General features: G+C 35.0%; 1 protein-coding gene across 1 annotated transcript; it reads left to right on the top strand.

Annotated features, from left to right (window-relative positions):
* Positions 1–8,243: 8,243 nt before the first annotated feature.
* Positions 8,244–18,825, top strand: LOC109827575 (malate dehydrogenase). Its single transcript, XM_020394579.1, has 7 exons — positions 8,244–8,373; positions 13,485–13,643; positions 13,748–13,923; positions 14,132–14,409; positions 14,519–14,654; positions 14,733–14,844; positions 18,445–18,825. The coding sequence occupies exons 1-7, from the start codon at positions 8,331–8,333 to the stop codon at positions 18,537–18,539; spliced, it is 999 nt and encodes a 332-aa protein (XP_020250168.1). The 5' UTR covers positions 8,244–8,330; the 3' UTR covers positions 18,540–18,825.
* Positions 18,826–19,172: the final 347 nt, after the last annotated feature.

Below are 19,172 nucleotides of genomic sequence, written 5' to 3'. Positions count from 1 at the left end.
AGCATGGTTATACTCACTCGACATCGATATCCCGATGTGAGGAGTCCCGAGTTCCCTTGATAGCGATATCCCGGTATGAGGTTTCCTTGACTATTACTATTATAGCATCGACTAGACAATGCACTCTTGATCGGACGTGTTGTGGATCACGATTATTTTCATAGTTCTACAGAAGTTGTTCCACGGTAACTCCGTGGCTAGTGCATAATATTTCATGTACAGTTACGTAATTAATATGACAAACATGGGGTTATAAAGGGGAATTGGACGGAGAATATAGCATGTATATAAACGGGCACATTGCTTTCATGTTATTGTGATATCGTGAGTGTTACATACATGGGCCAGAGGGCCAATACTTGACTTGAAGACGGCCCCCGGACGACTTTACGGGGACCCGATTATATACATGAAAATATTCTTCCCCATTTCAAATAATATGTAAAACAAGAATAATATGCTGCGTGTCTTATGGTGGACTTTGTTGGTTTTATGAGATGTAGACTAGTTGTATTTCTGTTCATACATAGATCGGGATTAATAATTAATTATCTATAATTTGAGACATAAGGTATATACATGAGAGTTTCCTTGTTTGGATTATTTCGCTCGACGTACTACGTCTCAAATTATAGGTATTTAAGTATTAATTCCATCTAGCTGTGTGATTTGGATACTTGGATGATTACCCTGTTGGCTAGTTGCGTGATCTTGACACTTGGATGGTTTTCTTAGATTCTTCTGATAATTTTATTCCAGTAATAGATTGCATTTAGATTATTAGTAATTCATTTGCATGTTATTATTATTATCATTGTTTTTTCTTTGGTCGTTCGATCGTTTCTTTTTTCTCTGTGGGATCTTACCGTGTGTCATACACGCTGACGTACACCTGTTTTTCTCTGGTGTACGTCAGATTTAGGAGATGAACAGCCTCAGTTCGGAATACTACATGAGCCAGAGGATTTACAGTAGTAAGGTCTTCCAGATGGACCAGAAGAACAATCTGAAGCTTAGACTTTTTCTTTCTGTAGTAGTTGATGAGCGCTATATCTCTTCTACAGAACCTTACTTTAGTCTGATGTTGGATTTAGTTGTTTTAGCAGTACTTTCCTTTTATTTTTGTTGGACTATGCATTTTTATATTTTTAGTTGGACCGTTTTGTAATAAGGGTGTGTTTGACCCAACTCTGTATCTTGGATGATATTCTATTTGTGATATGTATCTTTTCCATTCTGAGTTGTTCATTATACTCTTGCTATGTGTGATCGGGGACCTGTGACTTCGTATATTATATTTTAACGCTTAGCGTATTAGATTGAGTAGAAAGAGTTTTATTATTTATTTCTACTCAACCTAATACGTCACGGGCTTGTTCACGTTCTGTTTCCCCGGTATTTTGGGAAGCGGGACGTGGCATTTCATTGTTCCAGAATTTTAATTATTTCAAAAATCTCAAAAATCTGATGTTTGCTCTGGTGGTGGTGCAGAAGTAAGACATCAGTAATAATTGTAACAATTTAGGCTCCGTTTGGATACCACGGTATTTTACTTATTTTCATGGTGTTTTTGTCAAAAACAAAATACCATGCGTTTGGAAACCATGGTGTTTGTTAAACTAAATCATCCTCAAACCAAAAACACAATACTTATTTCAAAACACCTTTTAAGTGTTTTAAGTTTGATGTTTTGGTTTTGAGTTTGAGAAGGTGTTAATATAATATCTAACATAATATATTAAATATGATTAATATAGAGTCATTATCAACATGTTTATTATATTATATTATATTAAAATAATTTATTACTAACAAATATTAATATAAAAATAATATATTCATAATATAATAATATTTATTAATATCATAAATAATAATATATTATTAAAGTACTATTAATAAACTCTAACATATTAAAAACTATAATATATTATATAAATTATTTGAAAATAATATATAATAATTATAATATAATATAACTCATTAAAGTATAATATAATATTATAATACATTATATAATATTAGATTGCATTACATTTAATACTTATAATACTATAATAATGTAAACTAAATATTATAATATTTTATTTACAATATATTTTATTATAATTAATATATAATTGTTGTAATCTTGTTGTTATATCTACATACATCACATATCATAAATAAGAATCGAACATGAAATATAAGAGTAAATAAATAGAGAAGAGAAGAGATAGGGAGAAAGTGATCATCTCATTTTATTCATCCTCATTTCTCCATACATTTTTCTTCCATGGATTACATTATATAGATGTGGAAGAGAATACTAAAAGTCACAAGTAGGTGAAGAGACTTCTTCTAGTAATGTCTACATTCATTGTATTTATATTTACAACACTCCCCCTTGGACATTACTACATGATGTCAATGCCTTGTTAAAAACCTCGCTAGAAAAACCCAGTGGGATAAAAACTAGTCGAGGAAAAGAGTACACGACATTAGTAGATTCTTGTTGCATTAGTTGCCTCATTAAAAACCTTTAGCTAAGAAAACCCTGTGGGACAAAACTTAGCAAAGGGAAAAAGAGTACAACTATAGATCTTCGGGATCCAAACTTGTGTTGCATTAGTTGCCTCATTAAAAACCTTTAGCTAAGAAAACCCTCTTGGACAAAACTTAGCAAAAGGAAAAAAGAGTACAACTATAGTCCTTCAAGGTACAATCTTCGGGATTGCATTAAAAATTCGCTCCCCCTGATGATGACAATCTTCTGAGTCTATGCTAAGAAAAACCCAGTGGGACAAAACTTAGCGAAAAGGGGCAAATTATGATAATAGACCTTCAGGGCCCAATCTTCAGGATTGTTCTTTAAGAATTTGCTCCCCTTGAAGAAGATAGTCTTTCAAGTCTGTGTATATTATGAACATATTTCTCGTAAGTTGATGTAGGCAGAGACTTAGTAAACAAATCTGCAAGATTGTCACTTGAGCGAACTTTTTCGATGGTGATTTCGCCATTCTTTTGGAGCTCATGTGGATAAAAGAATTTTGACGCAATATGTTTTGTCATGGTTCCATTTACATATCCACTACATATCCACTGCTTATTTGTGCAACACAAGCTTAGATCACACGAGCCACAAATATGTCGTATCAACGATCTTAATCATACACATTTTCGTGAGGCCTCATATAAAGCGATAATCTCTGAGTGGTTATAAGAAGTAGTCACCATAGTCTGCTTAACAGATCTCTAAGAAACGACAGTACCACCACAGAGAAAAACATAACCAGTCTGGGATCTGGTGTTATGAGGATCAGATATGTAACCAGCGTTCTAATAGCCCACCAATGTCATATCTTGGTTTCTTTTATAGAATAGTCCAAGATCTTTTGTACCTTGAAGATAGCGAAGGAAATGTTTAACGACATTCCATTTTCTCCTTGTAGGATAAGCACTATACCTTGCTAGCAAGTTCACCGCAAAATGCAATATCAGGCCTGGTGCAATTTACGAAATAAAGAAGTGCTCTAATGGTGCTCAGATAGGGAACTTCTGGCCCTAACATTTCTTCATTATCTTCTTTGGGTTTAAATGGGTCTTTATCCACTTCGAGGGATCAGATGACCATTGGTGTGCTAAGTGGATGAGATTTATCTATATAAAATCTTTCCAAAACCTTTTTCACATAGGTTGACTGGTGTAGAAAAATTCCTTCTGGGAAAATGCTCGATCTGCAGGCCGAGACAAAACTTGGTTTTTCCCAAGTCTTTCATTTCAAACTCCGTCTTTAGGCATGAGCTAGCTTCTGTAAGCTCCTTGTGCATTCCAATAACATTTATATCATCAATATAGACTGATATAATACAAAAGCCATTTATAAACACACAAGGGCAGACATCATTATTTGCATATCTCCTCTTCAGAAGGAACTCGCTCAGTCAGTTATACCACATTCTACCCGACTGTTTCAAGTCGTATAACGACCTTTATAATTTAATGCTATACATGTTGCGATTCTCGTTTTCTCTTAATTTCATGAATTTTAAATCCATCAGGGAATTCCATATAAAAATATTAGCGTCTAATGACTCATAAAAATATGGTCATGACGTACATATACTGCATATATAAATTCATAGTTTCTGCCATATGTATTAACTTGCGGAACGTAATACAATCACTAATAGGAGAATAATTTATATCTAAATCGATGTCGGGTCTCTGCGTGAACCCATTAAGCTATGAATCTCACTTTACATCTCACCACCTTACAATTGTCATTTATTTTTCTTACGAAGACCCATTTATATCCTGCAGGGATATATGGACTACAGGTTCAAAATACTTTAGCGAGTTCAGCTCAGCCTCAATTGCCACTTTCCATCTCACCTAGTCCGAGTGCTTCAAGCACTCTATTACCGACTTAGGTTCTGGATCCATATTATTTTCAGAGATAGTAAGAGCAAATGTAGAGGCAACTATGTTGTCGACAACTTTTATATTTATATTATATATTTCTCTTTTTTCACAAATTCGTGGCCACTTTAATTCTTATTTTATGTTAACCAAATCCTTGTCATTTCCCTTAACAATTGGATTTGGCCGTTCCGCATCTCCAATATTATGATTATCAAGTGCACGTGCAATTTACTGGAGATTCCATCTTCAGGATGAACCTCTTCTGGAGGTTATGAGAGTGACTGTCTTTCTATATAGAATTTAGTTTGCCACGAACTTTTATCTTTTACACTAACATGTTTTATATGCTTCTGGCACAATATGCTTCTGGCATACCAAATCATCAATGATATATTCAACATGAATATGAGGCTTAGTCACTCTTTTCTTAGCAGATTATCATTTGAACTTCTGGTTCAGTTTGACTAGTACGTGGATATAAATATTGAAGATCTTTTTTACCAATGGAATTTCTTGACATTATTTTGTATTTTGGGCACTAATCTCCCCCTAATGTCGAGAATTGATCTTCAATAAAAATGTAGTCAGCGTACTAAATTGTAAATTGATCCCCCTAACATGGGCCATAGGTACTAAATTATTGACGGAGTTTCATAAATAATATATGTACCTTCATCGAGGTCCCATAGAGGTACGCTATGGTGGTGATATAGAAACATGGACTGAAAATAAATAATACGCAGATGGGAAATGTTTCGCTTCTTCACCACGTATTAGATAAAGGGGGGAAATTATGATATGCAGTTGGTCGGATTTGGTTTGAATGCCCCAGTTAATTTAAGGAAATCCGACAAATCATATTTTGCCCAAGATGACCCAATCGCTCATGCCAGAATTTAAAAGAATTTGGATCCCTAAATCTCAAACTCATCGCAACATGTTGTATTTTAGGTCAAACAAATTCTAAAATATACATATATGAATAAAAACCACATAGGTTCACAAGAGTTTAAAGCAAAATCAAGATAAATTAAAATTGTCTGACAAATGTATATAATCCAAATATAGAGAAACCAAATAGTTCGATAAGATCCATTACCTTCCCCTCGACCAAGCTTATGAATATTAGTTTGAATTATGACATGTGCTTCAGGCACTACGACTGAACCAATTAAACTTGCATTATGGTTTCTCACAACAGCTGGTTGTGTTTTTAACAACTTCTAATGCAAGGATTAGTACATAATGCTTTTAGTTGTACTATTGTAAGAGTACAAGGTTACTTATTGAATTGTATTCAAGGATTAGTACATAATGCTTTTAGTTGTACTATTGTAAGAGTACAAGGTTACTTATTGAATTGTATTCAGTCGAGGGTTTAAAATCCAAAAATGGCTATAGGATAAGATCTCCTACTATGTTCATAGCCTCCCCCTTGTCCACGCGTATAAGTAATTTTCTGAATTGTAGCATGTGCTACAAACATAACTCGTAAGCCAACTAGTCTGACATTGTGATTTCTAATCATCAATTGATTGTGCTTCTCTGCGACTACTAATCAATTCAGAATGTTAAGTGCAATGCTTGGTCATGTACTGCTGCTGGAGTACAATATTATTTGCGTGGAATAGAGAAAAGAAGGGTTAGATCAAAGCGATCCTTCAGGGATTGTCCAGAAAAGTGAATACTTTTTCAGTGAGGTATTGATTTTTCACGTCTTAATTGATAGAGAGAAAATTTAAAGTGTTTGTCTTCTAGACAAAGATACTTAAAGAATCAAGAGATATAATCGTGCAAAAATCACAAGGGTGACAGTAAAAATTAACGTTCAAGGCCAAGTAATAATTACTATCATATATCACAGTGTACTAATCATGGGGACGAAAGATTAGTGCATGAGAAATTATCATATATCACAGTGTACTAATCATGGGGACGAAAGATTAGTGCATGAGAAATTAGAAATATTCACATAATCACCAAAATTATCAAGCTCCTTTTTCTAAAGATCTTCATAAATGTTATCTTTCAAATGTTTGCTTCTAGCAAACTATATTAAAATTCACATAAAATTTTTAATACTCGGACGATCAATGACCATCACAAACTCAAGCAAGTAGAAATTAAACAAAGGCATAAACAGTTTGTGCTATCCTTTCTTCTAAACTCAAGGTTGCCAGATTAAAAACATCACCAATGCAATTTTGGACATAAACTAATATTGCATAATTCAGTGGAGAAGAAGAATCATTACAATTAGCAATAAAAAAATTAGATCACTTATGGATGCCAACATGAGCTTTAAAATCGACAACTTAATTTTAAGTTTTCAGGAGGCTTAGATTTTACTTTAAGCAAGAAAATAGAATATTTAAAGCAAAAGCATCAAATTGATATGTTATGACAATTTTTCATGATTGATGATTTAAACAAATCCATCTTAAATTGAAATTTTCTTATGAAAAATATGCAAAACAAGCTTAGTTAAAATCCAAATTGTCTTAACAAAAACAACTAGAACAAGTCTAAAATAGACTAATAAAATATGCATAGATAGTGATAAATAACATGATCACTCCTGGTCACCAAAATCATCTATGTAATGATTTCTTAAAAAAATCAGATGGTTCATTGCTTGATCATTATAACATGAATAACCTTTGTGTACCAAACTCATCAATGTAATGATTTCTTACTTTCACCTCGCAGTTTAGTTTCTATATCAGATTCTTTAGTTTCCTCTCATTTCAGAACCTGAATACATATGTGAAATACAAGTTAATTTCCACATCCCGTTTTCTTGTAATCCGTGTGATACCAATTATTATTATTATTATTTTTTGACTTCTGCCGGTAAAATAAAATAAGTCATGCTATTGATTTAATTTGCACTGTAATGCATCCGTTCCAAGAGTCTTGGATCCACATTGCTAATATAAAATTGTAATTGTTTGTGTGATCATGCAGCTTTGTGATAGTATAATATCTAGTGTTCCATATTAAAATCCTAATAAGGAATTACCTGAAGAAAAAAAAAAAATCCCCTAAGGGATTTAAAGTTCCAGAAAGCTTGATGATACATCAGAAGATGATAGACGTAATGCGGAAACACCCAGAGAGGATATCGTCTTGGCCACCACAATGCCGAGCGGACCCAAAGTTGCTCACTTTATTAACTCGTAACAGGTGTACACCGAAATATCTCTTACCACCAACGGGCGATTACGAACCGGCTAGCTAGAGCTTTCGTGCTGATAACGTATTGTAATCTTGTTGTTATATTTACATACATCACATATCATAAGTAAGAATCGAACATGAAATGTAAGAGTAAATAAATAGAGAAGAGAAGAGATGGGGAGAAAGTGATCATCTTATTTTATTCATCCTCATTTCTCCATACATTTTTCTTCCATGGATTACATTATATAGACGTGGAAGGGAATACTAAAAGTCACAAGTAGGTGAAGAGACTTCTTCTAGTAATGTCCACATTCATTGTATTTATATTTACAACAATAATGTATTAATAATATGTTTAATACTAATATTATAATGGGTCAAACTAGTGTTGACCAAAAATACTTAATATGATATTTTAAAAATATTTTAAGGGAGAAACACAACACCATAATGTTTTTTTATAAAAATATAATAAGAAAAACACTATGGTATCTAAAAGAAACCTTAATAGTCAAAATTGAATTACACAAATGGACTCCTTGTGCGTCCAAATCTGGTCAATATTAACTGATCCAAATTTGGGCCACGAGTCTAATTTTGGTCCAATCCACTTCAAGCTTTTGTCCGTTCGTTTCCTTTGGCCTTATCCTATAAATAAATAAATATCACCCCTCCCATTTCTACAGCTGTTCACTGAAAACTCTCTCCCCTCAAAATTCGTGCTGCTTCTCAGAATCTCCGGCATGGCCAAGGATCCAGTTCGCGTTCTCGTCACGGGAGCTGCAGGTTCGTTAGATCAATCGATCCTTCGTCTAGATGCTTGTTGAATCTTGTTTTTTTTTGTAGGGAGCGGATCTGATTCAAGATCTGTTGGAAATTAGGGTTTACGTGGTGATCTTATATTAAAAGAGAGCTTTTTGATGCAATCGGTTAATACTGAGATTTATTTGTTGAATAATTTTATTTTTCATTGATTAAAGTAAGAAGCTCTGTAGCAGCTGGTGGATCTTGATCTGATGCGAGATCGGAACTTTTTGTGTTGCGAAATTACTCGAAGTAGTTAGTGAAGTGTGTTGATCAACTAATTTCAGTGGAAGATTCGGAAAACTACTGGTTTTAGATTGGTAAACGAGATATTAAGATTGAATCGTGATCAATATCTTTTATATTTGTTCTACCAGAAATCTCAGTTAAATAGCTGAATCAGAGTCAGCCTTTCGTATTTTTGTTGAAAATTAATTTGCCTACAGAAAAAAAATCCTGCTAGGTGATATGCTAGTTATTTGGATCTAAATGAACTATTTTCCCCCAAAAGTTGGGGCAGTTGCAAAACCAAAGCAGTCTTGCTTATGAGATACTTAGACATCATTACTTGCTTGTGTTTGGGTTCAAAAGTAAACCTTTAAGATGTTCCTAGAATTTTTGATGAAAAAGTCAGATCAGAATCGGTGTGATCTGAGACATTTACTTAATATTTTACATTGTAGATTTGTTAGTTTAATGAAGTTCAACTATGATATCATAGTTGACGAGGATCTAATTAATGTTGTCTACTTTTAAAAAGCCAAGCTTAGAGAATAAAAATATCACAATAGCGTGAGGTCATCTCAATGAGATCTACTTGGTTTCAGAACTATATTATTTTGTTTTTTGGCGTTGCACTTAAATAAACTTCAGAAATAATTGCGTGTTTTCAGTTTTTGATAATAAGATAAGAGTATCTATAGTGTGATGATAAAACTTCTGTATATGTACTCCTAAATGGGATCTTTTTTTCTTTTGAAATGGTTTTATCTTTTGATAATTGCAAGTATAGTTTCACATACAAATGTGGTAGGGTGTTTCTTTTTCTTTTTCCTTATTTTTTATATGGATTTCTCCATATATGACTGGGGGTTTTATTTCAGTGCTTTTAATTGGGCTATTTAGTACCACTATGTTGGTTTTGACATGTTGTGTTTTTTGTGTTTGAGTTTGAGCATATTTCTCTTAGTTGCTTCTTGAAGAACCAAACTTCTTTAGGGAAGAGGAAAGACTCCAGTGTTTTACATATTTGTATTTCTCATATGTTCTGCAGTTAATTTGCTATTAAGGAGGAAAAAGAAATTTGATGTTTTTTCTTACTCATTGGCTTTATTTGTCTTAAGAGTTAATATCTCCTAGATTCTTTTCTTAGTCTGGGAGATTTGGAGGTTGCTTTTTGTTGTGCGAGCTTAAAACAACGTGAAAAATTAAGATTGATTTGCCAACTTGTCTTTTGAGTTCAATTATTTTATTTTACTTTTGTATCATCGAAATGGGGGTGGGTAAATAGGCTGTTTCTGTTATTTCTATTAAAAAAGGATTCCTAATCTTGGTGAAGTTTTAAAATTATATGTGTTTTATAGTATGTATGCAAACTTGAAAGATAGATACCACAATCTATCTTTGCTTATGGCTATCCTTTTTAGCTTGGCATATATGCAAGTTAATTTGACTCACAAGGTCGCTATCCTTTTACAAGCTTCGTGTCATGCCCTCCAATTGATTCCTTCCATTCTATCTCGGCACGCAAGTTAACTTGACTTTCAAGTTTATGGAGAGACTATGAAGTGAGGGGCATAGCTTCTAGGAGGTTTCATGGTCTTTCACTTTATTTCCTCACTTGTCTAACTTCCAAGGGAAATTTTGCTAGACAAGGTGATATCATGAAACAATTTCTTTTTGCCTTGCTAAATCAATATGTCCAAACCTCAATTGTATTTTTGGGGTGCATGATGACCCGCCTATGTTTGTAGTTGTTTGTACATGCACACCAACTAATTAAGCTTGTTTTCTTCTAGAGGCGGTTTTAGCTTGGGATCTTTGCACTGGAGTTGACTTAATAATGCTTTAGAGTTAGAGGGTGTATAGTTGCTCTTCGATATAACAATTAGAAAAATGTCTAAGTTTAAAGTTGCCCATTTTCATAAATGATTATTACTGTGTTAAAGTGTTTTCCTAGCAAAAAAAAACCGCATAAAATATGAAGTTTGGCTATTTGAAGCTTCAGAGTTTGATGGAGTTGACTACGACGTATAGAGGCGTAAAATCATCTTCGAATGCATTATTAAAGATCTATTGCACCGACATGGATGAGAAGCCATAATTTTAGGAGGACAATGAAGATTGGGACCGTGATCACCATTCAATTCGTTGTAGTCAGCTCTGTCGAAAACGATCAATCCTTACGGCCTTTGCAGTGTCTATTTTGTTGCTAGAATGATCCTTTAAGACTATTGGAGCAATTGGTGATTACAGGAAAATTTTAATTTAGAAAATTTGGAACTTTACTGGTTATTATATTAGTAGACTGATGTGCGTCCTTGAATGCTAAGCAGCCTAACTTTAAGAGTTAATTGACTTATTCCGATGTAAGGATCCTAAGTCCAAACCATCTCTAATATGCTCCCACAGGCAACTGTAAACATAGATGAGCTAAAACGCTTGCAATATCTGATCGAGTTTTGGACCTATTTATTTACCACTGCACAAATAAAGGACTTTTCTCTATCTCATGGTCTAGCCAAATTTCTCTTGAAAATGGGCTAAGTGAGGAAATAATGTGGTAGCTTAGAAGCTATGCCCCTTATTCATAAACTTGCAGGTCAAGTTAACTTGCACGTCAAGATAACTTGCACGTCAAGCTAACTTGCATGTCAAGGTAACTTGCATGTCAAGCTAAACTGGAAATGATTTCTTGGATTGGAGGGCATGCACGACAAGTTTGCGAGTAAATGAAAAGTGGGAGACCTTCGTTGCCAAGCTAAAATGGAAATGATTTATTGGGGGGTATGCAAGGCAAGTTTGCTAGTTAAGGTAAAGTGTGGACTCTGGAGACCTTGCAAGCCAAGTTAACTAGCATGCAAAGCTGAAGAAAATGACAACTACAAGAAAATATAAGGATAACTTTCAATTTTGCAAATAACTATGTAGTATATACCATGGTTTTAAATGTTGGCCGACATGTCGGATCAGGGCTAGAGCGACATGCATATGGCCATTTCAAGTCGGATATCATTTTCGAGGTCCATGTCAAACATATCGCGAGATATTGCGGACATATTGGTTGATTTTCAGCCTTGAAAAATTGAAAATTGGTCGATTTTTTATTTTTATTTTTTTGAGTTGATAAGTATTAGTGTTTAGGATTAGTACTCAAAAGCTAAACCTGATTAATTCTTTTTTCAGCCTTTTGTTCCCATAGTAACTCGATAGCATATAATAATATAATACAGATTAAGGCAAAGAAAAAAAAATATTGCTCTCTTTACCGCCGTGATCTCCTCTCATTCGTCTTTGTCTCTACAAATTGAAATTGAGAATTCATAAAAACGTGATGTAAACAATAAGATTGAACCGTAGGTTGAAATCAATTCAAAGTCTAACACTTTATATCAATTTATGCAAGGCACTTTACTTTATGTTAATTTTATGAAAGGCACTTCGAAAGTTCTAGTTTGACAATGTGTATTTTATTTATTTGTTGTTATAATATTCTAATATTTCTCTTCAAGAAATGAAAAACAACTCGTGTCTTGATAATGAATACTCAACTCAAGTAGGATAAGTTATAACATGACTAGTGCATTCCATCTTGGTAACCAAAATTTAGTAGAAATCCATCCGATATGGCAATCCGATATTTAGTATATGTCCCCCGATATAACCCCGATTTCTGCTATCCAACATGAATGTTAGCTATCCGACATGACCTGACATCCGACATGGATGTCATTTAAAACCTTGGTATATACTGTAGAAATGTGGAAGTTTGAAACTTTACCAAGTTTAGGGCCTCTTTTTAAATAGATTTAAGTTTCTAAGTGGCTTATATCTGTACCATCTGAAACTTGTTATGGTTTTTGGAGGGATCTGTAGGTTTTTGTTTCTTAGGATCATTGATTTATCACGATGGTTTCCAGTATTCAGGGTACAACAGTGTAACAAATAAAAGTCCATTATGGATTCATCTCCTCGTTGCAATAGATGAATTAATTATTAAGATCAATATCTGTAAGGTGTGAATTTGTGATGCAAAGCAAGGAAAATAGCATCCAAATTGTTTGCGTATAAAAGTGGTATCATTTAGCTTGCTGTATGTTAGATGAAAAACTCATTAGGATCCCTAAGTTGGATTCAGGTAAATACATTTCTAGCATCCTTGTTTACTTCCTAAAGTAAACATTCTTCACTTCAAGAATTTCTTGTTTCACTCACTTTCTAACTACTGAATTGGGGCCAAAGTAACTCCACACTTATCCACCTTTGAGCTTTCAATGCTGGTCAAAGGGAAACCAAGTAGAAAATTACGAGTACCACTACTAATCCTGGCCTTGAGAATTTGTAGAGTATTGACTCGTTTTACATGATTATAACTACATGAATATAAATGGGAGGTTCATATACCAGCTGCCTTGGTTTTTAAAGGTTAATATGCAAAGTTACCCTGCTGACTATAGTTGTTCATGTACTTGAAACCAGCATGTAGAGGTTGATGTTTTGAAGACGAATTGTAAATTCTTGGTCAATGTCTTGTGAAGCATGTTGATATGTAGTCAGTAGTCACTGCTACATAGGCCAATGCAGTTCAAGGGAAAATGATTGGGTAACTCATTCTCCGTCAGATGTCTTGACTCTTGAAATCAAACCATCTCCTTTGAGTACTAAAAATGATAGAAATTCCATTCCATGAGAAGATGAATCATGATGCAAGGAGGGACAGTCTTCTTATACAAGCCATATCTGCTTGAATATCGTGGAATGGAGTTCATGCTTGAATAATTCTCTGCATTGAGGACTGCAGTATTTTTCTACCATGTCACTTCCTGTACATCTTAATTAGCTTGGTATCTGAAATTCAAGTTGTTCAATTGCAGGGCAAATTGGATATGCGCTTGTGCCTATGATTGCTCGTGGAATAATGCTTGGACCAGACCAGCCTGTTATTTTACACATGCTTGACATTCCACCTGCTGCAGAATCTTTGAATGGGGTTAAGATGGAGCTGATTGATGCAGCATTTCCTCTCCTTAAAGGTATTCCTTTCTGTTGTTTTCTTTGCTGCCCGTCAGTAATTAGCCGCCCCGTGCTGTATTTTTTATGCCAGCAAATATATCATTTGTCTGAATTGGTGTTTCAGGAGTTGTTGCCACAACCGATGTCGTTGAGGCTTGTACTGGAGTCAATGTAGCAGTCATGGTTGGTGGATTCCCAAGGAAAGAAGGAATGGAGAGGAAAGACGTAATGTCGAAGAATGTCTCTATCTACAAATCTCAGGCTTCTGCACTTGAAAAGCATGCAGCTCCAAACTGCAAGGTGCGAAACATGTAATATGTATCTATATCTATCAGTTAAATGTTTGTCCCTTATTTATTGCCCTCATAACATGTTCTAGGCAAGGAGTTAATGATGCAGCCTGCTAAGACTATAACTTCCTCCATGTCTAGATCTTTTGATTTTGATTTGATGTTGATATGCATTGATTTAATAATTTTTCAAATAATTATCTTTTGGTTTGCTGCAGGTGCTAGTTGTTGCTAACCCAGCAAATACCAACGCCCTCATTTTGAAAGAATTTGCTCCATCCATTCCCGAGAAAAACATTACTTGCTTGACAAGGCTCGATCACAATAGGGCACTGGGGCAGGTTTCTGAACGTCTAAATGTTCAAGTTAGTGATGTTAAAAATGTCATCATTTGGGGGAACCACTCATCAACACAGTACCCTGATGTAAGTCATGCAACTGTGAAAACACCAAGTGGGGAAAAGTCTGTACGTGAACTTGTTTCAAATGATGATTGGTACGAATGTATACCCAAAAAGTATAGCTGATTTTGCTATGATTGGAAGTATTGTTTGTAGCATATTCATTGTTATCTCGCTCACATAATCTATTCTCATTGTTAAAAGGCTGAGGGGAGAATTTATCACAACTGTTCAACAACGTGGTGCTGCAATCATCAAAGCTCGCAAACTGTCAAGTGCATTATCTGCAGCCAGCTCTGCTTGTGATCACATCCGTGATTGGGTCCTTGGAACCCCAGAGGTTATCATCTTTACTGTTAGTTTTATTAGGGTTTCAGCATTATTGCCAGAAAACTTAATTTTAGTGTTTCTGTTTCAGGGAACTTATGTTTCCATGGGTGTCTACTCTGATGGGTCTTACAATGTCCCAGCTGGGCTGATCTACTCATTCCCGGTGACATGCCGCAATGGCGAGTGGACTATTGTCCAAGGTTTGTACATTGCTTCAAATTGCTTTAAGCGACTTGTACGATTATTCATTACCATGATTTTTCTTTTTTCAATTTTTTTTAACTGTGAGGCATAACTGAATTGACCAAAAAGAAAAAAAGCTGGTTATTGGTTTTCCCCCCTAAATTGTTACTTTCACTTAACTATTGGACAAGATTCTGTAGCATGTTTCAGTTTTGTGTTTCACGAAAAAGGGTACAAAAAGACGATGAAACTAATTGTAATATCAGGGCAAATGACTTGAAACTAGGAGATGGAAACAATTAATATTCTAAATTGCGTTTATTATTAAACAAGGGTAAGATTATAAGTGGGTAGAAAACCTGATGAAATGCGAATTCATGTGTGTTGGTTAAGGCATTTGACTATTAGATGGATTTCTTGATGAGCTCAACTATATGGATTATTCATGGTCAAGCTTAAATATAAGATCCACCTTATAATAGTTTGCAAAATAATGCAGCTGGGAAAGGATAACCTCAGAATCCACTAAGGGGTGTTATATGAATCTACAAAGAACGATCTCCGAATCCACGAAGAACTTCGAATCCATGAAGTGATGCCTTTAGAGCTTACAATCCTCAGTTTATATAGAAAGCAAAGTAGACTGCCACTAAGACCTGAAATTTATGAAAAATAGTATAAAATAAAACTACTCTTAAGAGACTTCCTTTGATTGAGGAAATCAAATCGGCGAATTTGGAAACGAACCGAATTCATTTTCTAATAAAAAAAGACTCCTAAATCATTACCCAAGTAAAGAAAACTAACGAAAAGCTCGATATATCTCAAATCGAAGGGAATTTCGCAAAAAGGATGGCAACAAACCGAAAGCAGTAGATTTGGTTCTCCTCAAAAAAATACGTGATTTTCATATATTAGTCTTCCATTCTATGTATGGTTTGGGAGATACAATCCGTTCTTTGTTGCAAGTCAATATCCTTTGTTAGGCGCACATTTGGGTTTTTGATGGTTCATTTTTTCCATAAACGTAGCTGCCACTTGTTCTGCATCACAAAATTTAAACAAGATTTGAAAATTTAGGAAGATGCATTAGATACCGCCAAGATTGTAGAAAGCACTAGGCCCCCCGGACATTGGACCCGATGCCTAGCGAGTAGGTAGGACCTAGGTGGTTTTCCTATTTTTTACTTTATAATTATAATAATTGATAGTAAATGTCAATGTTACAAAAAGCACTAGGTGGACTAAGTGTTTGAGCTAGCGCCTAGGCGTTTGTCTATGTTTAAAATTAGTTAATTATAATAATTGACAAAAACATGAATTAAAATTGAATTGTAGCATTAAAACAATATTTAATAACTAAACTAATAAGCCCTAAATTTTAATAGTGGTACCTTAACTAGAAAACCTTAAATAGCCACCTAAACTAATTAATCAACTACTTAACGGTGAATTAAAACAATAATTAAACTAAAATTGAACAAAATTAACTAATTATACTAAGAAGTAAGAAAAACAATGAATAGAATTACAAAAAACAATGAAAAAAATAAAAAAAAGTGTAAAAAAAAAACAACATAATAAAAATTATCTTCAAAGGGAGGAAAGGAGAGGAGCTTTGGAAGAGGAGAGGAGAGGGTTTCAGAGGAGCGGAGGTGAATTGTGGTGAGGAGAGCAAAGGCGTAGGTCATGTTTCGGGTGAGAGTAGGCGCTAGCGGAGAGCTAGTCGTTGTTGTCGCTTTTTTTATTAAGAGAACGGAGAGGCAGAAAGATGGGATTGATCGAGTGATAGAGAGAGGGTTTTGGGGTTAAGTTAGTGGGTTTTGGGTTGGGTTATGTGTGCATGTCGGGTTTTAAATTTTAATTTTTTGGCTTGTTGTTTAGGTGAGAATCCAAATTGGACTAGATTGGGCTGAGAACATTATTTTTTCCCCTTAACAAGAGCTAGGCGATCTGTCTAAGCAGGGGCGGTCCGGCTAAGCGGTTCCACCACCTAGATTGGTTGCGCAAATTAATTCTAGGCTGCTGGAGGGCCGCCTATGCTAGATCACTTTTTAGAACATTGGTAAGTACCAATGTTATATAATGATGAGGTGCCGAACTGGTGCCTATGCAGACTTCTTTTTTCATTTAAGTGCTGGTGAAAAAGGTCTTGCTGAAGGTCGGAGGAGGTGGAGGTGTTCATAGTTAGAGGCTAGAGGAGTTTGGAGGGCGTGGAGGCTATAATGGAGGAAATTACGATCAAGACCTTAAGGATTCAGTCTGTTCAATCCATGAAAGCAGGCTATACTCCCCTAAACGCTTCCAAAATCTAGGTAAGCAGTTTACGTACTACCAAGCTCTAAGCAGGCAACCTAGATATCGCCTAGGCGTAGGTGTCTGGCTGGCGGACTAGGTAGTTTTTTTAAACATTGGGTACCACCTAAGTTGCATGGGGATGAGTACAAGTACTGGTGCAGATACGGGTAAGAGATACAACAAATTTCTAAAATGCAGGGTATGGGAATACGACTATAAATATACGTTATGTATATTTATATGTATTAGAATTACTAATTTACATAAGATCAATATTGTTTTTCCATTTACATGAGATCAATATGTTAGAAATAGATGTGTAGAATATACATCAAAGAAGCATATGAGGAATGTTTTACTTTAAAACATGTAGTATATAATTGAGTATACGCTTGAACAAATGTATGCATATATTCAAGAAGTGTCCGAGAAATTTGAATAGGGGTACGCATACCTGTTGGGAATGGGTACGGTTTCCGAATAGAAGTATCCATGTGACGTAGGATACCACAAAGTACGCATATAATTCCCCATGCATCTCAATGTTATGTCCTGAACATGGATAAGTTTTCACACAGAACATTCAAGTTCAAGCATTGGACTTTAAGTAGGACAGATCACCTTTTAAGCTTCTTAAAAATTTTTCAGTAACAAACTATTTCCTTATTTTTATTGTGAAATTACTATTTTGCATCCTTGGCTTCGTTAGCTTTTCTTTGTAAACCTCAGAGTGCTGAATGTTGTTGATATTTCTTTAGCAAGCGGTGGTACTTCCCACTGCATCTAGTGCTGGTTGCAAATCTCTCCCCAGTAGATGTTGAACATGCTTTACTGCCTTGTTTTGGATAATTCTCTATTGTAAAATAATACAATATAATCCTGAGCCTGCTTGCTGTTAATTGGCTATATTAGCCAAGTCTATGTAGCAAACAGGCAGTACACACTGCATCTTCCCTGATCCTCACATGGTCTAAAACTATAAACTCTGCCATCATACAGACTGGTGTTCTTCGCCTTTCATTGCTTGCCATCTCAGAATCCTTTGGTATAGATGTCTCTTCTTTAAATAAGTAGACTGCCATTGCACCGAAGACTTGACTTCACTCTATAATTTCGAGGATGAGGAGGTTTTACAAGCCAGTCCCTAACTTTTTAAGCATGGAGGCCTGCCTGCAAATGTTGGTTTCTATTTCGTCTTCAGTTAACATGTGTTGGCCTTGTTTATATGTTACATAGTTAGAAGAAATTTTGTTTGTCTCTACAAGTAGAAAATCAGAAAACACCGATCTTAACATATTGCTTTTCCCTGATGTTCCCAGGGCTTCCTATCGACGAATTTTCAAGGAAGAAGATGGATGCAACTGCTGAGGAGCTAACCGAAGAGAAGGCCCTAGCATACTCATGCCTCTCTTAAACGCCTCTGCGCTAGTGGATTTTAAATGAAATTGAAGTTTTGTCGCTATGAATGTGACAGCAGGATGCAACTGCATTATTTTCAATAATTTGACGCTAAGAGTATTCCTCAGATTCTGTAATAATTCTTAAATTTTCGTGTGCATTCGGATTCGTGTATTATCCTTGTTTTTCTGCTCAGTGATTGTGTAACAACTTTTAAAAAAGATGGGAGTCAATCAGGGATGGTTCCATTATCATAAGATTAATTAATAAACCTTCCAGACAAGAGGGATACTTATGATTTCTTTGTGACTGAACTATTTCCTGTGCACCTTATAGCGCATGTCATTTGGCATTCTAAACTTGTTCTCGCTTTGTTGGAGCGGCGATATGGCTCTTCCTTGCACCCGTCTTTTTGTCGTGATAGGGCTCTTAATTTTAGTTGATTTTCTCTCGGCATCTTTTGTGCATATGTTATATCGGGAGCAGGGCTTCTTAGCTTTGAGGATTAACTGCGGATACTCCCTGTAGTATCGCTGTTTGAACTTACTACCCCTCTAGTATCTTTTTTTTTTTTTTTTGGGAAAGAGAAGATTCTGACAAATGAATTCCGGGGGGTAGAGGAGCCAGAATTCCTAGATTTAATCGAGTA

This window comes from Asparagus officinalis, unplaced genomic scaffold, assembly GCF_001876935.1.
Source record: "Asparagus officinalis unplaced genomic scaffold, Aspof.V1 AsparagusV1_Un304, whole genome shotgun sequence".
In the NCBI taxonomy this organism is placed as follows: Eukaryota; Viridiplantae; Streptophyta; class Magnoliopsida; order Asparagales; family Asparagaceae; genus Asparagus; species Asparagus officinalis.
The sequence above is the reverse complement of the archived record's forward strand: the minus strand, read 5'-3'. Positions and strand labels throughout refer to the sequence as shown.

Bases quoted from the DNA above. Each gene is read 5' to 3' on its own strand.
- LOC109827575 (XM_020394579.1), top strand. From the start codon at position 8,331: ATGGCCAAGGATCCAGTTCGCGTTCTCGTCACGGGAGCTGCAG. The intron at 13,644-13,747 runs GTATTCCTTTCT...TTGGTGTTTCAG, and splicing joins AGCATTTCCTCTCCTTAAAG to GAGTTGTTGCCACAACCGAT. The intron at 14,410-14,518 runs GTACGAATGTAT...CATTGTTAAAAG, and splicing joins CTTGTTTCAAATGATGATTG to GCTGAGGGGAGAATTTATCA.